Raw genomic sequence first — 16,898 nt, 5'->3', positions numbered from 1 at the left:
CACAGGCTTTAAGAATACGCGGCCCAATTCCATCATTTCCTGTTGACTTGTTTACATTCAGTTTATCAATAAGTAGTTTTACTTGGAATGGGCTGATTTCATCAACAATAAAAGTATGCCCTTGAAATTTTTTGTTCAGTTGTTCTTCAAGTGATTTGAAATTTTCTGTTTTGAATTTGGATTTGTTTAGGAAATCAGAAATATTGGTAAAATGATCATTGATTGCATTTAAAATATTATTTTTCCCAGTTATTATATTACCATCTATTGTTATGGAACTAGGCAATCTGATATTCCCGTTAGTACCATTATCGTTAGTAATATCTTTAATATTTTTCCAAAGCGTACTCTGGTCTTTCTTATCCTTGACGGCATTATTGAAGTAATTTCTTTTGTGTTGTTTTATTAAATTATTTGTTTTATTCCGTTACAGTTTATATGAATCCCACTGATTTGATTTTTTTATAATTATCTCTTTTCAAGCATGCATTTTTAATTTCTTCATCGTACCAATGTGGCTGTGTGTCCCTTTTTATACGTTTAATTTTAAATGGTGCATGCTTCACTAGAATATTATTTATCATGTTATAAAACAATTCTATAGCTACATTTGGATCAATAAATGTCTCTATACAATCAAAATTAGAATCACTTAGTTCACTTTGAAACGATTCTGTATCAAATTTAGCAAAACTCCTATATTTTATAGTTTTGTGATTACCTGCATGTGTGCTAGTATTTCCTCTAGTGAAACATATTAAATAATGGTCACTGACACAAATTTATTTTTCATTAATTTTATCAAGATTATTTGTGTAAATGTGATCAATTATTGATGAACTGTTTTTGTCACTCTTGTAGGTTTATTAATGATTTGCCTAAGAGCGTATTTCAGTAAAAGTGATGCCCATTTATTGTTTAAAAACCCTTCTTCTGAACTATATTGTATATTAAAATCACCTAGAATGTGCATTTCTAAATTCATCTGATCAGCCATTTCAAGATGTTTTTCAATCAGGTCAGCCCAAACCTGCTTTGAATCAGGGGGTCTATATACAAAGTTTAAGAGAAATGGTTTACATTTCACAAAATTAATTTCTATCCATATCGATTCAAAATGTTAAAAATAAAAAAAAATAAAAAAAGAGTTGCCACGTCTGGGGTTTAAACCCACGCCCCTCAGTTTCAATGCACATGTATTGTTTCCGATGTTATTATAGATAATAGCCGAAGATGTTCCGATTGTGGTTTTAGGAATAATAACGTGACCTAAATAGCAAGCAAAGAACAAAATTTACATGTATAACCAGAGACTTATATAACACTTGTACAACATATCTATGTGGATGGTGAATATGTTAATATTCAATGTTATAAATGTTATAAATATGAAATAAATAAGTCTTAAAATGTCCTTTTGATTGTCAGTTGTCATTAGTTAAAGAAAAACTTGCAAATAAAAAAAATCATATAATGGCCGGTTTATACAGATGAATAGTATGTGACCCTCTCTGACATGTCTGAATTACAATGCACGTCATCCTCGTGGAATTACAGTCAACTCGGGCCCAAGTCAACCCGGCTCCCAATTGGTCAATACAGCTCGGGTCCCAAAAGTCGTTAATTCGGCCCCAAAATAGATTTTCAAAGTATGTTTTATTAAATTAAATTATTACTTTTTTCAGATGATATTTTTTCCTTTTTTCATAAATGAATACTGTATTATTTAAAAAAAGTATTAAAAATAATGTAAAGCATTTCATATTTTGCAAAAAAAAATAAAACTTTACTAATTGAAGATTATGAACCATAGAATAAAGTTATAAAAAATGTGTCGGTAAATTTAATTGCACCAATTTAAAAAGGCTTTATTACACATTAATTATATGAACATCAATAATTATGTGTGAACGTATGCATGCATAACTATGCGTGTTTTCTTAGTACACATGTACCGTTCCAAAGAGCTGTTTGCAACAACCCTTTCGAAAACCGTCTCTAATTGTACAGAGAAGAGAAAGGTTTTGTTATTATTTTATTTAGCACTACTTTTTCAATATCTTTTCAGTAGAATAATGAGGGGTCGGATTGACATAGGATTGGGTTGACTTAATTAAAAAAAATGTGTGTTCCCATTTTCTGATAAATGTAAAATTCAGTACAATTACATGGTTTATAATATGATCATGCCTCTCTGATACCAGGGTCATTCTCACTTGAGCTCTGGTCTTAACAACATGTATTAAGTGGTTATAATAAATTGTAGAATAGTTTGAATCTTGTTATCATCCATACAACATAACATAGTGTCAGAAGTAAACTAAAGGAACATTATTGTAATAAAAGGAATTTAATTAAGAATTTATTTGGAATTGGATTTAACAAGCATTCTGGAAAGAAATTTAATTGTGCGCATCACAAATATTTAACTTTCTTTAGAGGAATCAATTAATTCTACAGCTCTACAATGGATTTAAATGGTGTACCCATACCAACAATGAACTGGGACAGTCAGAACCCTATGGAGGAGTTCAAAAAGTTTAGGCAGCATGCAGAACTTATATTTAGTGGCGCGTTAAGAGAAAAAGAAGAAGAAGTACAAGTTACTTACTTATTACTTTGGATTGGTGATAGAGGCCACCAGATATATAATACTCTTACATTAACTGAGCTCCAAAGAAAATCAATAAAGGCAATTTCGGATGCAATTCAAAAACATCTACAACCAAAATCAAATCCTGTATTTAGCAGATACAAATTCCACAATGAAAAACAGGGAAACAGTACGATAGAACAATTCATCACACGTCTAAAAATATTAGCAAATGATTGCGCTTTTGATGCAGGGTACAGAGATGATGTAATACGAAATCAAAATTTAATAGTAATTGGAATTACGTCGGAAAAAGTTCGTGAAAAACTTATCACAGAAGGTGAAGCATTGACTCTCGAAAAAGCAGTCAGGATATCACAGTCACATGAATATGCACAGGCACAATTACGTGATATGACTAATTCCAATAGCATTGATGACATTAATCACAAACGACATTCCACGTCAAAACACCAAAACGAGACTGGAAAGAAACACGTACAATCACCATTCAAGAGTTAGACAAAACCAACAAATAACAAAATGTGGAAATTGTGGACAGTCGCATCACAGCAAAGATCGATGTCCGGCAAGAGGAAAACTATGCAAGAACTGCCATAAATGGAATCACTATGCAGTTGTGTGTAGGTCAAACAAAAAAGTGCATGAAATCGAAACCGGAAACAATAACAGTGACAGTAACAGTGACAGTGAATTTTGTATTGGTGCAGTTGATTCACATTCAAAGGGACAGGTATTTGTTGATTTACAGGTGGGCTCTAAAGGTCATTTTAAACAGTTTAAACTTGACACAGGGGCATGCTGTAACATCCTTTCTGAGGCAGATTTCAAATCCCTCAAGGTCAATACCCCCTTAAAGAAGCCAACTGTCAAACTCACTGCTTACTCAGGCACTGAAATTAAGGTTCTAGGAGTAGTAGATCTCTCATGCAGCTATAAAAATAAATGCACAAAACTTGTAGAATTTTATGTTGTGAGAACAAACAAACCCTCTATCCTAGGTTTACAATCATGCCTTGACTTCAATTTAATTCAAATTGTAATGTCCGTAGACCAGAATGAGCAAATGAGTAAAAATTCTGTCTTGCGTGACTTTCCTGAAGTTTTTCATGGCTTTGGAAAATTACCTGGTGCTTGTTCGATCAAAGTAGATCCCAAGTACTCTCCAGTAATTCATCCTCCCCGACGCGTTCCTGTAGCTCTTCAGAGCAAGGTTAAAATGGAACTTGATGCTATGGAAAAGGCTGGAATCATAGCCAAGGTCACCACACCAACAAATTGGGTGAATAGTATGGTCGTAGTCAATTTATAATTGATAAGCCACATTCTGATAAAGTTAGAATTGTAATTGATCCTAAAGACCTTAATAAGGCAATCCATAGGCCACATTATCCCACTTCTGACACCATGTTATGTTGTATGGATGATAACAAGATTCAAACTATTCTACAATTTATTATAACCATTTAATACATGTTGTTAAGACCAGAGCTCAAGTGAGAATGACCCTGGTATCAGAGAGGCATGATCATATATATAACATAGCACTAATGAATATCAAGTAAAGGGAAGTAATCCCATTAACTGTACAACTTAACATGTAAAGAGTTATCTGATCTTGATATCATAACAATTCCAAAAATATGTATTTTCTTCAAGTCATGAATACCAATAATGTATAATCATATGATATTGATATTCTCTGGAAGACGGTTTCAGCAAGGCTGCAGATAAAGAGTTCAATTGGCTTTGTCTTTTCCCTGTTTGACACGATGGAAACCCTCACAGATGAGTAGTGCTTGATCAACACTGCTGTTCGCCATCACGAAGGCATAGCACGATGAGGAGGAAAGCACTTGTATTTGATGGTCATTCGGCTGCTCTACTCTGACACCGGTTCTTTATATAAACAGTTATCAAGGTATAACTCACTGATGGGCATTTCACTGAGGACGTTGGTAATTAAAATTGTCATGGTATAAGTCATCATGTTTAATTATTTCTTAATTAAAATTTTACAAATTAAAATTACACAGATGTCGGGCGAAGGGCGAACATCGTCCATATAATAAAAAGCCCTCAAGCGCATAATTTGTTGGGCTTATCATTTTTTCATCCGAAGATCGGATCCGAGTTCTTTTTAGTCTTCTATGGCGGTCTTTTAAGAACGGAAAAGACCGCGATTTCGCGGTGACCGTCGATTGGTATGACTAGACTGGTCCCCTGCGTGCTTCGCATCCGGTAATTGACGTACTCCGGAAACCTTCCAAACAAGGAACCAACCGGTATCTAATCGTACCATTTTTCGTCATTAGTTGGAAGGATGATGAATATCTTTGGGATCGTTTTTTGTTTATCTTTATCATTTGCTGTTATAGTAAATGGAAAATTTGCACCATGTAAGTGGCATATTTATTTGATAAAACAACTGTCAATTTTGTCATATTTATTAAATCACTGATAATGTTACACTGTAAACTTTCTACATAACCTGATAACTTCATAAGGAAATTCAGCTAGGTCATCTGTAGCTGAAATAAGAATGCTTTGACCGTTGATTGAACATTTTGGCCGTAAATGAAAACATAATTTGTAATTCTAGATATATTCTATTTGTTAACAGTATTGTACTGTATTGTAAAAATGTCATTTTAAACTGATGATTATACAGTTGACTAAGTGTGAAAATACAGTGGCAGTCATGTGACCAGAGGGTAAACTTTCAACACCACCATATTTCATGATCCCATGCTGGTTGGGGACCACCAAAACTGGACAACCACCAAACCCGGACAGCCCCGGAAATGCTTAATTTAGTATTTTCTTTGTTCAATGGTTGTCAAGTCACTTTTTTTATCAACAATAACTGCATGTTTCTTTAAAAATTAAGTAAATAAATTTATTTCAACTTCCGTAAATGGTAATGTTTTAATGTCTATTTCAAGAATGTTGACGTTGAAATTTGGGGGTCAAGAAAGCAATGCCTGACCTCATATACCAGCTAAAATCATTTGCTGATTGAATAGTAGAATATCCAAAACTTCAGCATTTGTTGCTGACATATTGAATATCATGTTAAAAATCAAAACATCCAAGCTTTTATCTGAATTAAATCACGTCATGTGCATATTATCTGTCCGGACACATTGGTACTGTAGTGTAGACAATTTAGGTAATTTTGATACCCTCCTTGTCGAGCCTCTGATAATAATAAGTGTCAATACAATCAGAAATAAACAAACTAGTTTCTTAGATAGGAGAAGAACCTAGCTGAACTGTGTCAAATTTTTTGGTCTCTAGGTTAAAATTTATGAAATCTGTACGGAAAAATGTTCCAAAAGTGTCCGGTTGATGGTCTCCGACCAGTAGATTGACGGAAATGGCAAAATCAGATTTTGACTTGATAGTCTAAAATATATGAAGCATTTCTTAACTTATCTGTATGATATATGACATCCTTGGCAATACAGACAATTGATTTTGCCACCCCAACTTTGGTTGTTAGCTAGGGCCTGCTCTTTGAGTTTCCTATTATAATTGCATAATGTGTTTCTAGGGTTAGACTATCTTTTGTATTTTCTTACATGTTTAATAGACATGTGAAAATTTACCAATACATACTGTTACACTGCCATCTTAATGGCATCAAAAGAAGTAATGAAAAAGTAAATGTAGTTGCAAATATAAAAAGCATGAAAATTGGGAAGATTTAATTACATGTTAATTAAAAGTCCTTGATGTAATGTGATGTAATTTAATATCAGCAATGAATGAAAGTTTAAACCCATTTGCTTATGTATGGCAGAAATCTACCAAGTTAAAAGGGCCAAGTAATCTCATCTGGATGGCAAAATGTCGTATTTTTAGATCTTTTAAGTCCCTGATTATTTTTAGACCATAAAGAGATTCAAAAGGATTGTTAAAATCTATCACTTTGCTTTGTATTTCTCGCATTTACAGTGTAAGAAATTAGGATTTAAATCAACTAGGCTGGTAGGACTACCAGATTGGAATTATAGAATATTCACTAGCCCAAAAGACATTTCACTAGCCCGATTTATTTGTTCAAAACAGTTGTTTATATTGCGTCTGAAAATACAGTAGCCTGGTCGGGCTTGTTACTGTGAAAAATTGGTAGCCTGAGAAGAAATTTAGTAGTCTGGGGCTATAGGACTACTGCTAATTTTACACCATTTACCACAAGCATTTAGTTTCTAACTAAATGAAGCCTAGCTATTATATACTAAAGAGGAGATATGATAGGAGATTAAAAAAATTATATGCATTTAAGTGAAGAAAATCTACATTAAGCCTTTGTCACATTGATTCCAATGAACACAAATTTATCCCTTTAAAGCAATTGACAGGTGCGTAACAGTTTTAATGTACTTAAATGTACTCCCAAGATATGGAACGCAATGAATTTTATAGTCTTGCAGGGCAGGGTATAGTGATTTACTTTATTTAGAGTGAAAATTGTTTGTTGGAAAACTGACACTTTCAAAATGACTATCACTTATATTGAATGTTTACTAGTTGAAGGGAGCCCTATGCTGCTTAAATAGCATGTCAGTGTCATAAACCCAGTGATATAATACTTCTTGAAGTTGATCATCAATGTTAGAAATAGACCTAAGAATTTTTTTTTATTCAAGTTTTTTTTATTTTTATTAATTTGTTTTTATTGTATCTTACAGGTGGTGGTTCAGCAAAGATAACAAAAGTTATTTGTAATGGCAAGGACATGGAGACTGAGCAAATGTGCATCTTGAAAAAGGCAGAAAATTCTACCTTATCTGTCACATTTCAAGCAGGTAATTAATTTTTGATGTAGGCTTATGAACATGTATTTTAAGTAATAGGTAGAAGATAGGCGTTCTGCAATTTCTTAGAATAAGGTTGTTGGTGTACTTCAGATTTATTTCTATTAGTGAATGTTTTCTAGAATATATCAGAAACATTTTTATCTCTCTAGTAGCTTTGTTGCTTATGTTGATAAGTGTTGTTCTATATATGTGCTTGCCTTCAAGTTGTCTAAGACCTTCTGCTAGCCTAATGTATGTAATCAGATTTATTTAGAATGACTATTAGAGCCTCCTTTGTTGACTGATTTTATGATTGCTAAAGTTTTGTTAATGCTAGGCAACAAGTATGTTTTCATTGTTTGTAATGTTGCAATTAATAGCCGATGTTGATTTAGTTTCAAGGACATCAAAATGTTTGTCAGAATTTATCATTATGATTTCTTTGACATGGTTTAATAATCTAGGTAAAAAGTAAGGTCACGCCAAAGAAAAGCAAAGTGTCAGAGTGTTAGAGATAGCAAATATAAAACTTTGCTGCTTTTTTTTTTAAAGATATTTTGGACAATCTTTTAGTTGAATAATCTTGTGTAAAAAATAAAATTAGGTCATTTGGTAAAGTGAAAGAAAAACCTTGTTCACACTCTAAGAAATTGGTTGATAATCCAAGTAAGAATATTGGTTGACTTGGTTTAAAGTTTATAGCATATATCAAAGGAAAATCTTTATCCCCTTTTTGTCATAGATTTATGCTTAGCACATGTTTCATAAGTGGTCATATTTTTGCCATATATTTGACTTGATACTTGTTTCAGAAGTGATCATATTTTGTCATAGATTTATTCTATAAATGATCTTCCTTCCATTTTTCTATTTAGATAAACCGGTTAAAAGTATAACGTCTGTTTGTCATGGGATAATTGGAGGAATACCAGTACCATTTAATGGCATTGATACAAATGGTTGCGATGGTATTCAAGGTGGATGTCCACTGGCTGCTGGTAAAACATACACATTTACAACACAGATTCCAGTCAAGAAAATCTACCCTTCAGTAAGTATTTTTATTATTCATCAATATTTTTTAAAGTCTCACTTATACTGTAAAGGTCATTAAAGTAACTTTCCCATATTTACTGATGGGAGAATAGCAGTCATTGAATTTAAGATAGCCCGAATTCCAGTTTTGAATTTATTCTACTATATATTTAACTAAATTTTCTTAAAATTAACACTGGCCCGAACTAATTTTTACTGGCCATGGGCCACCGGGCCAGTGCTAAATTCGATGACTGAGAATAGTCTTATAGTTATTTTGTCTCTTTTTGATGAAACTTTCTGAATACTATATATTCCAAAGAATTTGGTTGATATGAAATGAACCACAAAGCTAAAATGGGAAGGTGAATAAGTTAAAACAGTACTTACAGACATGAAGATAGAAAAAAGGCATTTGTATTGTACAAAACCATTTTATTTTTGAATGATACTTCAAGACCACCTGAAAATGTTCTGGGTGTTGAATGTTTTGTATTAAAGATGGTGTATATATTGATGTAAAAAAATATTCAATAATATTTATGATATGTATTGTTGACTGTTTTGTCATATGATTTATTAAACATGAGAGTATCATTCTGTTCTGAGGAAGACATTGAAGCGGTGAAGCTCAACAATTTCTATCACAGGCACTGATGTACATTGTCAAGCTCACCTGTGCAATATTGATAACACTGGTCACTCATTCTGAATTGTACTTGTTCAATCGTTTCGTCTGTTGTAAAATTCATTGGTTATTTTTAAATATTTATAACATCTGCACACTGTGTACTTTTCCTGTCCCAATCAGTCTTTACAGTCATTTCTTGCATAGCAGACTGGCATTTCTGTTAGTTTTACCCATGCCGGAAATTTCATCTGGCATGGGGGGTGCCAGATGAGTCGCGTGCTGTACAATGGCACGCTTAGGATGACTTCATTTTATCGTTATGAATAAAGTTGCAATTTCATACGCTGTTGTAAAAAAAGTAGTTACGGTTGTTATAATATAAATTTCCATTGAAAATGAAGATAAAGAATTTAAAATATAATGGAATATGGTAGAATATGCAAGAAAAAATATCTGACATATGTTTGCGGTTCGGATCGGAATATCCACCCCTCGGTCACCCGCCCATGGGCAGTAACTCGGCAAGCCTCGTTACCGCCCAATGAGCGGGTCACCTCGGGACGGATATTCCGATCCAAATCGCAACATATGACAGATATTATTACTCTTGCTAGTAAGATATAAAATTTACCTGATCATTATGCAGATATTACAGATTGACTTGATTTCAATTTACAGTATATTGAAATAATATTTGTACACAGTACAGACACTGTGCCCATTTTAATTTTGGAATAAATTTCATATAACTTATAATAAGAGTTTCTTTGTTTACACCCAATGAAAAAATTTTTGTCCCTGTGACATACAGATTATTGTATATTATCCTTTTTTTCAACAGATAAAACTCGCAATCAAGTGGGAAGAAATGATGGATTCAAAAACTGATGCTTGGTGCCTTGTCATACCAGCAGAGATTTTGTAACAGGTCACCAATAATAAAAACAACAGCTTATAAAGTTTGATCTGAAGTTACACAATATAATTCCAAGCACTTATGTATGCTATAATATTTAAAACAGCACATCTTCTGATGGGTAAACACATTGATAATAACATTTAACTATATAAATAGATTAAGCAATGTTTAATCACAAATCGAGGACAATAATAATATGACCTAAAGTTTAATAGTTTTACTATCATGATTGCAAATGATAATTAATTGATAAAGGGCTCTTCTTTTGAGTTATTTGAGGTGATTATTTTGGGCTATCAAATGCCTTAAGCACCCTCATGTGGTTTTAAATCACATTTTAATGGTATTCTCAACCTTAATTCATTATGATAAGAATAATTTTAAAATTTATAGAAAATTAAAGGGTATTCGAGGGTGTGTTGCTTTAAATAAAATTAAGGGGGGGGGATAAAAACATGTTGAATATAATTATTGATCTGTATGAAAACTAAGCTCACTGACTTATATAAGATAATTTATAATAATGCATATATTTTGGAATGTTCTGTTAAACTTTTATCTCAAAGTGTATAAAGCTGTATTTCATGAAATAATTTATAGATTTTATTAACAGTAAAAATATGTTCTTTCCCAATAGAATGTCTGTATTATCTAACATTATTATATGATTATTGGTCATAAAAATGTTCTGGTTCAAAATATTATGCTGCTATTTTAAGAAGGGTTTTAACCATTAAGCAATGATTTAATGCATGCACCATTCTCACTTAAGGCAATATGGTAAAAGGGGTATTTTGGAAGTATTCTTTTTCAAAATTAATTGATAATTGTTGCATTAGATATATAGCTTTATACCCTTAAAAGAAATTCTGTGAAAACTGTGTCTACTACTCTAGTTTTTAACACTATATCCTAGTCACTCTGCCATGGAAAGGTCCTGATCTGAGGAGAATTACTAATCTCAGTTTATTTTACCTTATTTCAATCAAATACACCTTTAATATGATGTATTTTATTCAATTTGATTATCTGAATTATAATTTGATACTTTGTTTTTGAATAAAATAATTCAGTTTACAAGAGAAATTCCCAGGGATAGAGAATACATGTAGTGTTGACCTAATTTACTGTTACTTACTATGTTAAACATACATTTATCACATAAACCGCAGCACAGGAGTGAAATAGCTGTTGTTTTGTTATGTTAAAATGTAAAGGGAAAGAGGCACTTGTATACAAGAATCGACATCAGTTATATATGCCTATACTATTGTTTTTAGATGACTCACTGCACCATTGTTCATGTATGTATCATGTGAATGTATCATAGTTGATCATAGGTCACTGTGTACATGTTATAATGATTTATTGTAGCTCTGTAATAAGTCATTAAATCCTGAGAACATGTTATTACAATGTTATAACAACATTATAAGAGTGTTATTACAAAACTTTTATGTTATTACAACATAATTACAATGTTATTAAACACTATTACAGTGTTATTACAACAATTGAAATTATGACAATGTTATTTCAATTACAACATTATTACAACATTATAACAATGTTATTGCAAACCTATTACAATGTTATTACAGCATTATAACAATGTTATTATAACACTATTACACTGTTATTACAACATTATTACAATGTTATTACAAGATTATTACAATGTTATTACAAGATTATTACAATGTTGTAATGAATTTACAATGACTGTGTACTTGTTAAATTTATTTTTATGTTCCATACATGCAGTTTATATAAACTTGGATGAATATATAAAAAAAACTGCATTGTATAATTATGTTGTTCTTTATTTATGTATTTTTTTCCATCTGATTTTATAAAAGGATCTGATATGTGCATTTTAAGTTTTCTTCCCTATCAGTGGTGACTCATTATGTAAGTAAACAAGTACATAATATTGATTTAAAGTTTTTAGAAGTTTCAGATTGTTTTTGTTATTTTGTTTGTACTAGTGCAACCAGGAAGTGAAGTTTTAAGTTACACTTGACTGGAGATTTAGCATTCCTGAGGTGTTATTTGTACAGATATTGTTTGAAAGGTCTAAGATGAAAGCTAATCTGTCCAAAGTCTGAGTGATATATTTTCCTATGTGAAATTGGTCATAAAATATAAACATGCACATGTATTTAGAGGACAGATAATAATAGATTAATTTCTTAAGCTTTACATGTTGTATTTTCTTCATTTTCTTTTAAACTAGCTGAACAATTTAATACTGATATTTTTTACATTAAATCAAGGAAGTGTCATTAGATTTTTATTTTGTTTTCCCACAGTTTTTGTAGTCATGTGACCAAATATCTTTGAAGAGTCATAAATATATACAATGCATAGAAATGATAATGATATTTTTTGTCGCTTTTCAGTTTGCTGCAGAAAAAAATGAATAAGTTGTATCAGTTTGTTTTTTGTTGTTGTCTTATTGAATAATGTAGATTTTTAATAAATATATATACACAAATAATGTATAGTAAAGCCTATTAAGAAATTAATTTGACTATCATTTGTAAAAAAAAATGCATATTTTTCAAAGAATAAGAAAATAACATTTTCCATATCTCACAATTTCCTGTTTTTAAGTATTTCACTTTTCTTTCACTTTTTATCTGAGATTATTAGTCTTGAGGTAGTTTTCTTAGAGATTGTCACATATAGTCTTTTGAAATGAAAAAAAAAACAGTTCTACATATTGTTAGTGTAATGTTTTAAAGTTAAAACCGTTATTCCATTTTTGTATACATGCACATTTGTACCTTTCTTTTATGAACAGAACTATTTTTGTAATAAAGAACATTTGATTCAATAGTTTTCGTCGCTATCTTTAAATGTGTGTGAACGGAAATGTATGACATAATTATAATAATAATAATAATAATAATAGCTTTCATTAAAATAACAATGAAGTGAAGAACAATGGAGCTATTTAATACATAGTTGTGAAAACATTATAGATGAGTATAGGTGTGGAAGAGAATATCCATATTTTAAGAGGTCAAAGGTCCTGGTAGCTGTGTCACACATTAACAGTAATGCTGACAGGTGTCCCACATTGATGTGTGACACTTATGATGCTAACTTATAAAACTGTTATACAACTTCTGATCAACAACTGAAGAAAATTTTGGCCATTAAGAATGTAACTTATTATATCGAATATCCCGTTTGTAGCGATGTTATCTGGAACAAACAGTAGGGGCGTGCGTGGCCGAGTGGTTAAGGTCGTTGACTTCAAACCACTTGCCTGTCACCGCTGTGGGTTCGAATCCCGACAGCGACTTTGGATTCTTTCATGTGAGGAAGCTATCCAGCTAGCTTACGGAACGTCGGTGCCTGAAATAATGCACGGAAGGGCACCTGAGGTTTTCCTCCACCAGAAAAGCTGGAACGTCGCGATATGACCTATACTGTCTTGATGTGACGTAAAACCCAAACAAACAAACATCTGGAACAAAGTTTAAAAGCAATGTGTCCACTATCCACAATTTCATGTAACGTTGTTTACTGGAACAAAGTCTCTGTGTCCCATACACTTTCAACAATTCCATGTTAGTTTAGAAAGAAAGGGTATATTCATAACTCATTAGAATGTAAGACAGAAGAGTTGTAGATACACACTTCATACTAGAATTAAGAACTGTGACAGACAATGTTTTTTGTTTTTGTTTCAAGAGGTCAAACGGGAAGGTTATTGACTATAACGTTCAATAGCTGGTGAAGATTTAGGCGAGGAAGATATAACCTCTTGTTTTTGAACATCAGAAATCCCTGTATGTGGCTTGGTTAATACTGTTACAGCAAAAGTAAAAATAACACTGACCTTTTAAATTAACTTGAACTGACAATTAATTTGTCAATAACCAGTTAAATTGATATATTAAGAATTGCCTACATGTTACATTTGATAAGACTAAACAAAATGTGTTTACATCGGCGTAAAAAACACCAGAAAACAAACAAGCATGAACCATGAAGCCAGTATTATGAAAACAGATATAAAGATCAATTCTTTAAACTTCCGTAAATTTGAGTAATACATTTGTCCAGCTTTAACTTAGTTAAAAAAATTCTACAACCAAGCAGCGCACTGTATAACATAATCATGTGCTTGCATGTCTGGTTTTATACCCCCTGGCATAATTATGTCACAAATAATCCAACAGTTTTATGAGTAATGTATCTTTATCATCTAGAAACAAAATAATCATTGCAGTTTACAAGGAAATTAAACGAACAAGGAAGTTTTAATCGACCTATGATAATCCAATCAGATTATATAGAATGGTTACATCCGTATTATTTTACCTGCAATGTCACGCCCGTTTAACTCACAACGAGTGAAAAATGTCCATCGGTAAAAATGTTGTGAGCAACTTCCGTTCCTCGTTGTGAGCACCCATCTATGACGTGTGAAACGATAAACAAGGTGAGCTTTTCATAATTTTTGAAGATTACAGACATTTATGTAAAAATATCGGAATGCAGTTAGCTAGCGATGTGTTTTCTGAGTATGCACATATAAAGATATTGCCTGTTGGTGGACAATTTGATGGAAATACCGTGCGACCCAGTCACTCGGGGTAGCTGGAAAACTGGAGACAACTTCTCTTTGGACCTAATTTAACATTGAAAACGTTGTTCTGGTGACGTTTTGTGCATTCTAACCTAAAACAGATGCCCACAAGTCTTCAGCGTGAATTATTATCTGAAAGTTTTCATAGAAACGGAGATATACCCTTTTTGCTTTAATCCTCGTTGTGAGCACCATAACCTCGTTGTGAGCAAGACAAGCGCAGTGCGTGTATGGTTTTAATATGTAATTCAGATGGTGAAAATGTAATGTTCAATCTACCAAAGCAATTAAAACGTTTTTGCACAGCAGCATTTCTTTGCAAGACGTTGTGCATACCCCAAAGGAAGTCATATTAGTTTTGACCTGTCCGTCTGTCAGTCCGTCAATCCGTCCGAAAACTTTAACATTGGCCATAACTTCCTTATTAATAAACGGATTTGATTCATATTTGAACACAACATCCCTTAGCATAAGACATTCCTACGGACCTGTATTTTTTACCTTGACCCTTGAATGGCCTTTACCTTGAAGGTCAAATTGTCCAAAAACATTTAAGATTGGCCATAATGTCCTGGCATAATGTTTAGGCACAACACCTCTTTGGACAAGGCCTTCCAACTATCCTATATTCTTTTGACCTTGACCCCTGAATGACCTTCACCATGAATGTCAAATTGTCCAAAAACTTAAAAATTGGTCATTACTTCCTTATAAGTATACGGATTATACTCATATTTTGACACAACACTCCTTTAGACAAGACCTTCAAACTGATTTGTTTTTTTACCTTGTACCCTGAATAACATTCTAGAACATCCAAAATCTTTAACATTGGTCATAACTTCTTTATTAGTAAGTAGAATTAATTCATATTTGGACACAATGCCCCCTTTGGACAAGACTTTCCAACTGACCTATATTTATTTCACCTTGACCTTGAAAGACCTTCACATTGAAGATCTAATTGTCCAAAAACAAATCATCTATCTGGTCCATAAATCAAAGGGGCATTTCAACTTACCTTGACAGTTCTTGTTTTATATACCTTGGTCAGTCTTCAGCTCAGGATAAACACACGTATGTGTGTATCACACAGACTGTGAAATTGTTGAAATATTCATAAACTCCCCGTGATGTTCACTCGTGCCACACTAGAGTATAAGAAATAAAATACCTGATTTAGCTCCATTGATTAGTTCTTCTGTTTATCTGATGACTATGAATATGAAGAATAATTTTCAAAAAAAAAAAAAAAAAAAAAAAAAAAAAAAAAAGAAGAACTATTGCAAAGAAAAACTATTGTACAAAAACGTTTTGATTGCTTTTGGTAGATTGAAAATTGTATTCTCGCCATTTGAATTACATATTAAAACCAGACAAGCACTGCGCTTGTCTTGCTCACAACGAGGTTATGGTGCTCACAACGAGGATTAAAGCAAAAAAGGGTATATCTCCGTTTCTACGAAGACTTTCAGGTAATAATTTACGCTGAAGACTTGTGGGCGTCTGTTTTAGGTTAGAATGCACAAAACGTCACCAGAATCGACGTTTTCAATGTTAAATTAGGTCCAAAGAGAAGTTGTCTCCAGTTTTCCAGCTACCCCGAGTGACTGCGTCGCACGGTATTTCCATCAAATTGTCCACCAACAGGCAATATCTTTACATGTGCATACTCGGAAAACACATCGCTAGCTAACTGCATTCCGATATTTTTACATAAATGTCTGTAATCTTCAAAAATTATGAAAAACTCACCTTGTTTATCGTGTCACACGTCATAGATGGGTGCTCACAACGAGGAACGGAAGTTGCTCACAACATTTTTACCGATGGACATTTTTCACTCGTTGTGAGTTAAACGGGCGTGAATGTGCTGATTTTCATTTGTTTGGGTCGTCAGACCAAACAAATAATGGTAGCGAAATTTCAGACCCGGATGTTCTTATTTGCAAATGCCGAAAGTAGTCCAAACTCATCGAAGCGGTTACTTCCCTTCATATGTACATTGACGCCGAAAAATTAAGGGGAGATCACTGCGTAAAGATTGTCAAATGACTGGCGCATTAATTTTCGTAACGAAAAAATAGTTCCCGATTGGTCGAAGATTTCTAATATTGTGTAATTCTTATAGATATTCATGCTTATATTCAGCTCCATGATTATTTACTTCAGTGTTAAACAACAGGTTTACCGTGAACAAAATATTTCGAAATTAATAAGGGTTACAAACTCTAAGTAAGAATAATATGGTATTCTTCAGGCTGTTATCTTATAACTCCCCGTGGTCG

At 32.6% G+C, this 16,898-nt stretch overlaps 1 protein-coding gene across 1 annotated transcript; it reads left to right on the top strand.

Annotated features, from left to right (window-relative positions):
- The first annotated feature begins 4,880 nt into the window (after window positions 1–4,880).
- Window positions 4,881–12,843, top strand: LOC132740368 (NPC intracellular cholesterol transporter 2-like). The gene is made up of 4 exons (XM_060728248.1): window positions 4,881–5,013; window positions 7,312–7,428; window positions 8,295–8,470; window positions 9,927–12,843. The coding sequence occupies exons 1-4, from the start codon at window positions 4,938–4,940 to the stop codon at window positions 10,008–10,010; spliced, it is 453 nt and encodes a 150-aa protein (XP_060584231.1). The 5' UTR covers window positions 4,881–4,937; the 3' UTR covers window positions 10,011–12,843.
- Window positions 12,844–16,898: the final 4,055 nt, after the last annotated feature.

This window comes from Ruditapes philippinarum, unplaced genomic scaffold, assembly GCF_026571515.1.
Source record: "Ruditapes philippinarum isolate M1 unplaced genomic scaffold, ASM2657151v2 ctg3368_1_1_1_1, whole genome shotgun sequence".
Classification (NCBI taxonomy): Eukaryota; Metazoa; Mollusca; class Bivalvia; order Venerida; family Veneridae; genus Ruditapes; species Ruditapes philippinarum.
Note: the sequence above shows the minus strand (reverse complement) of the source record. Positions and strands in the feature narration are given on the sequence as shown.

Excerpts from the sequence above, each read along its gene's own strand:
- LOC132740368 (XM_060728248.1), top strand. The coding sequence starts at position 4,938 with ATGATGAATATCTTTGGGATCGTTTTTTGTTTATCTTTATCATTTGCT. Across the intron at positions 5,014-7,311 it reads AAATGGAAAATTTGCACCAT|GTGGTGGTTCAGCAAAGATA; the intron begins GTAAGTGGCATA and ends TGTATCTTACAG. Across the intron at positions 8,471-9,926 it reads TCAAGAAAATCTACCCTTCA|ATAAAACTCGCAATCAAGTG; the intron begins GTAAGTATTTTT and ends TTTTTTCAACAG.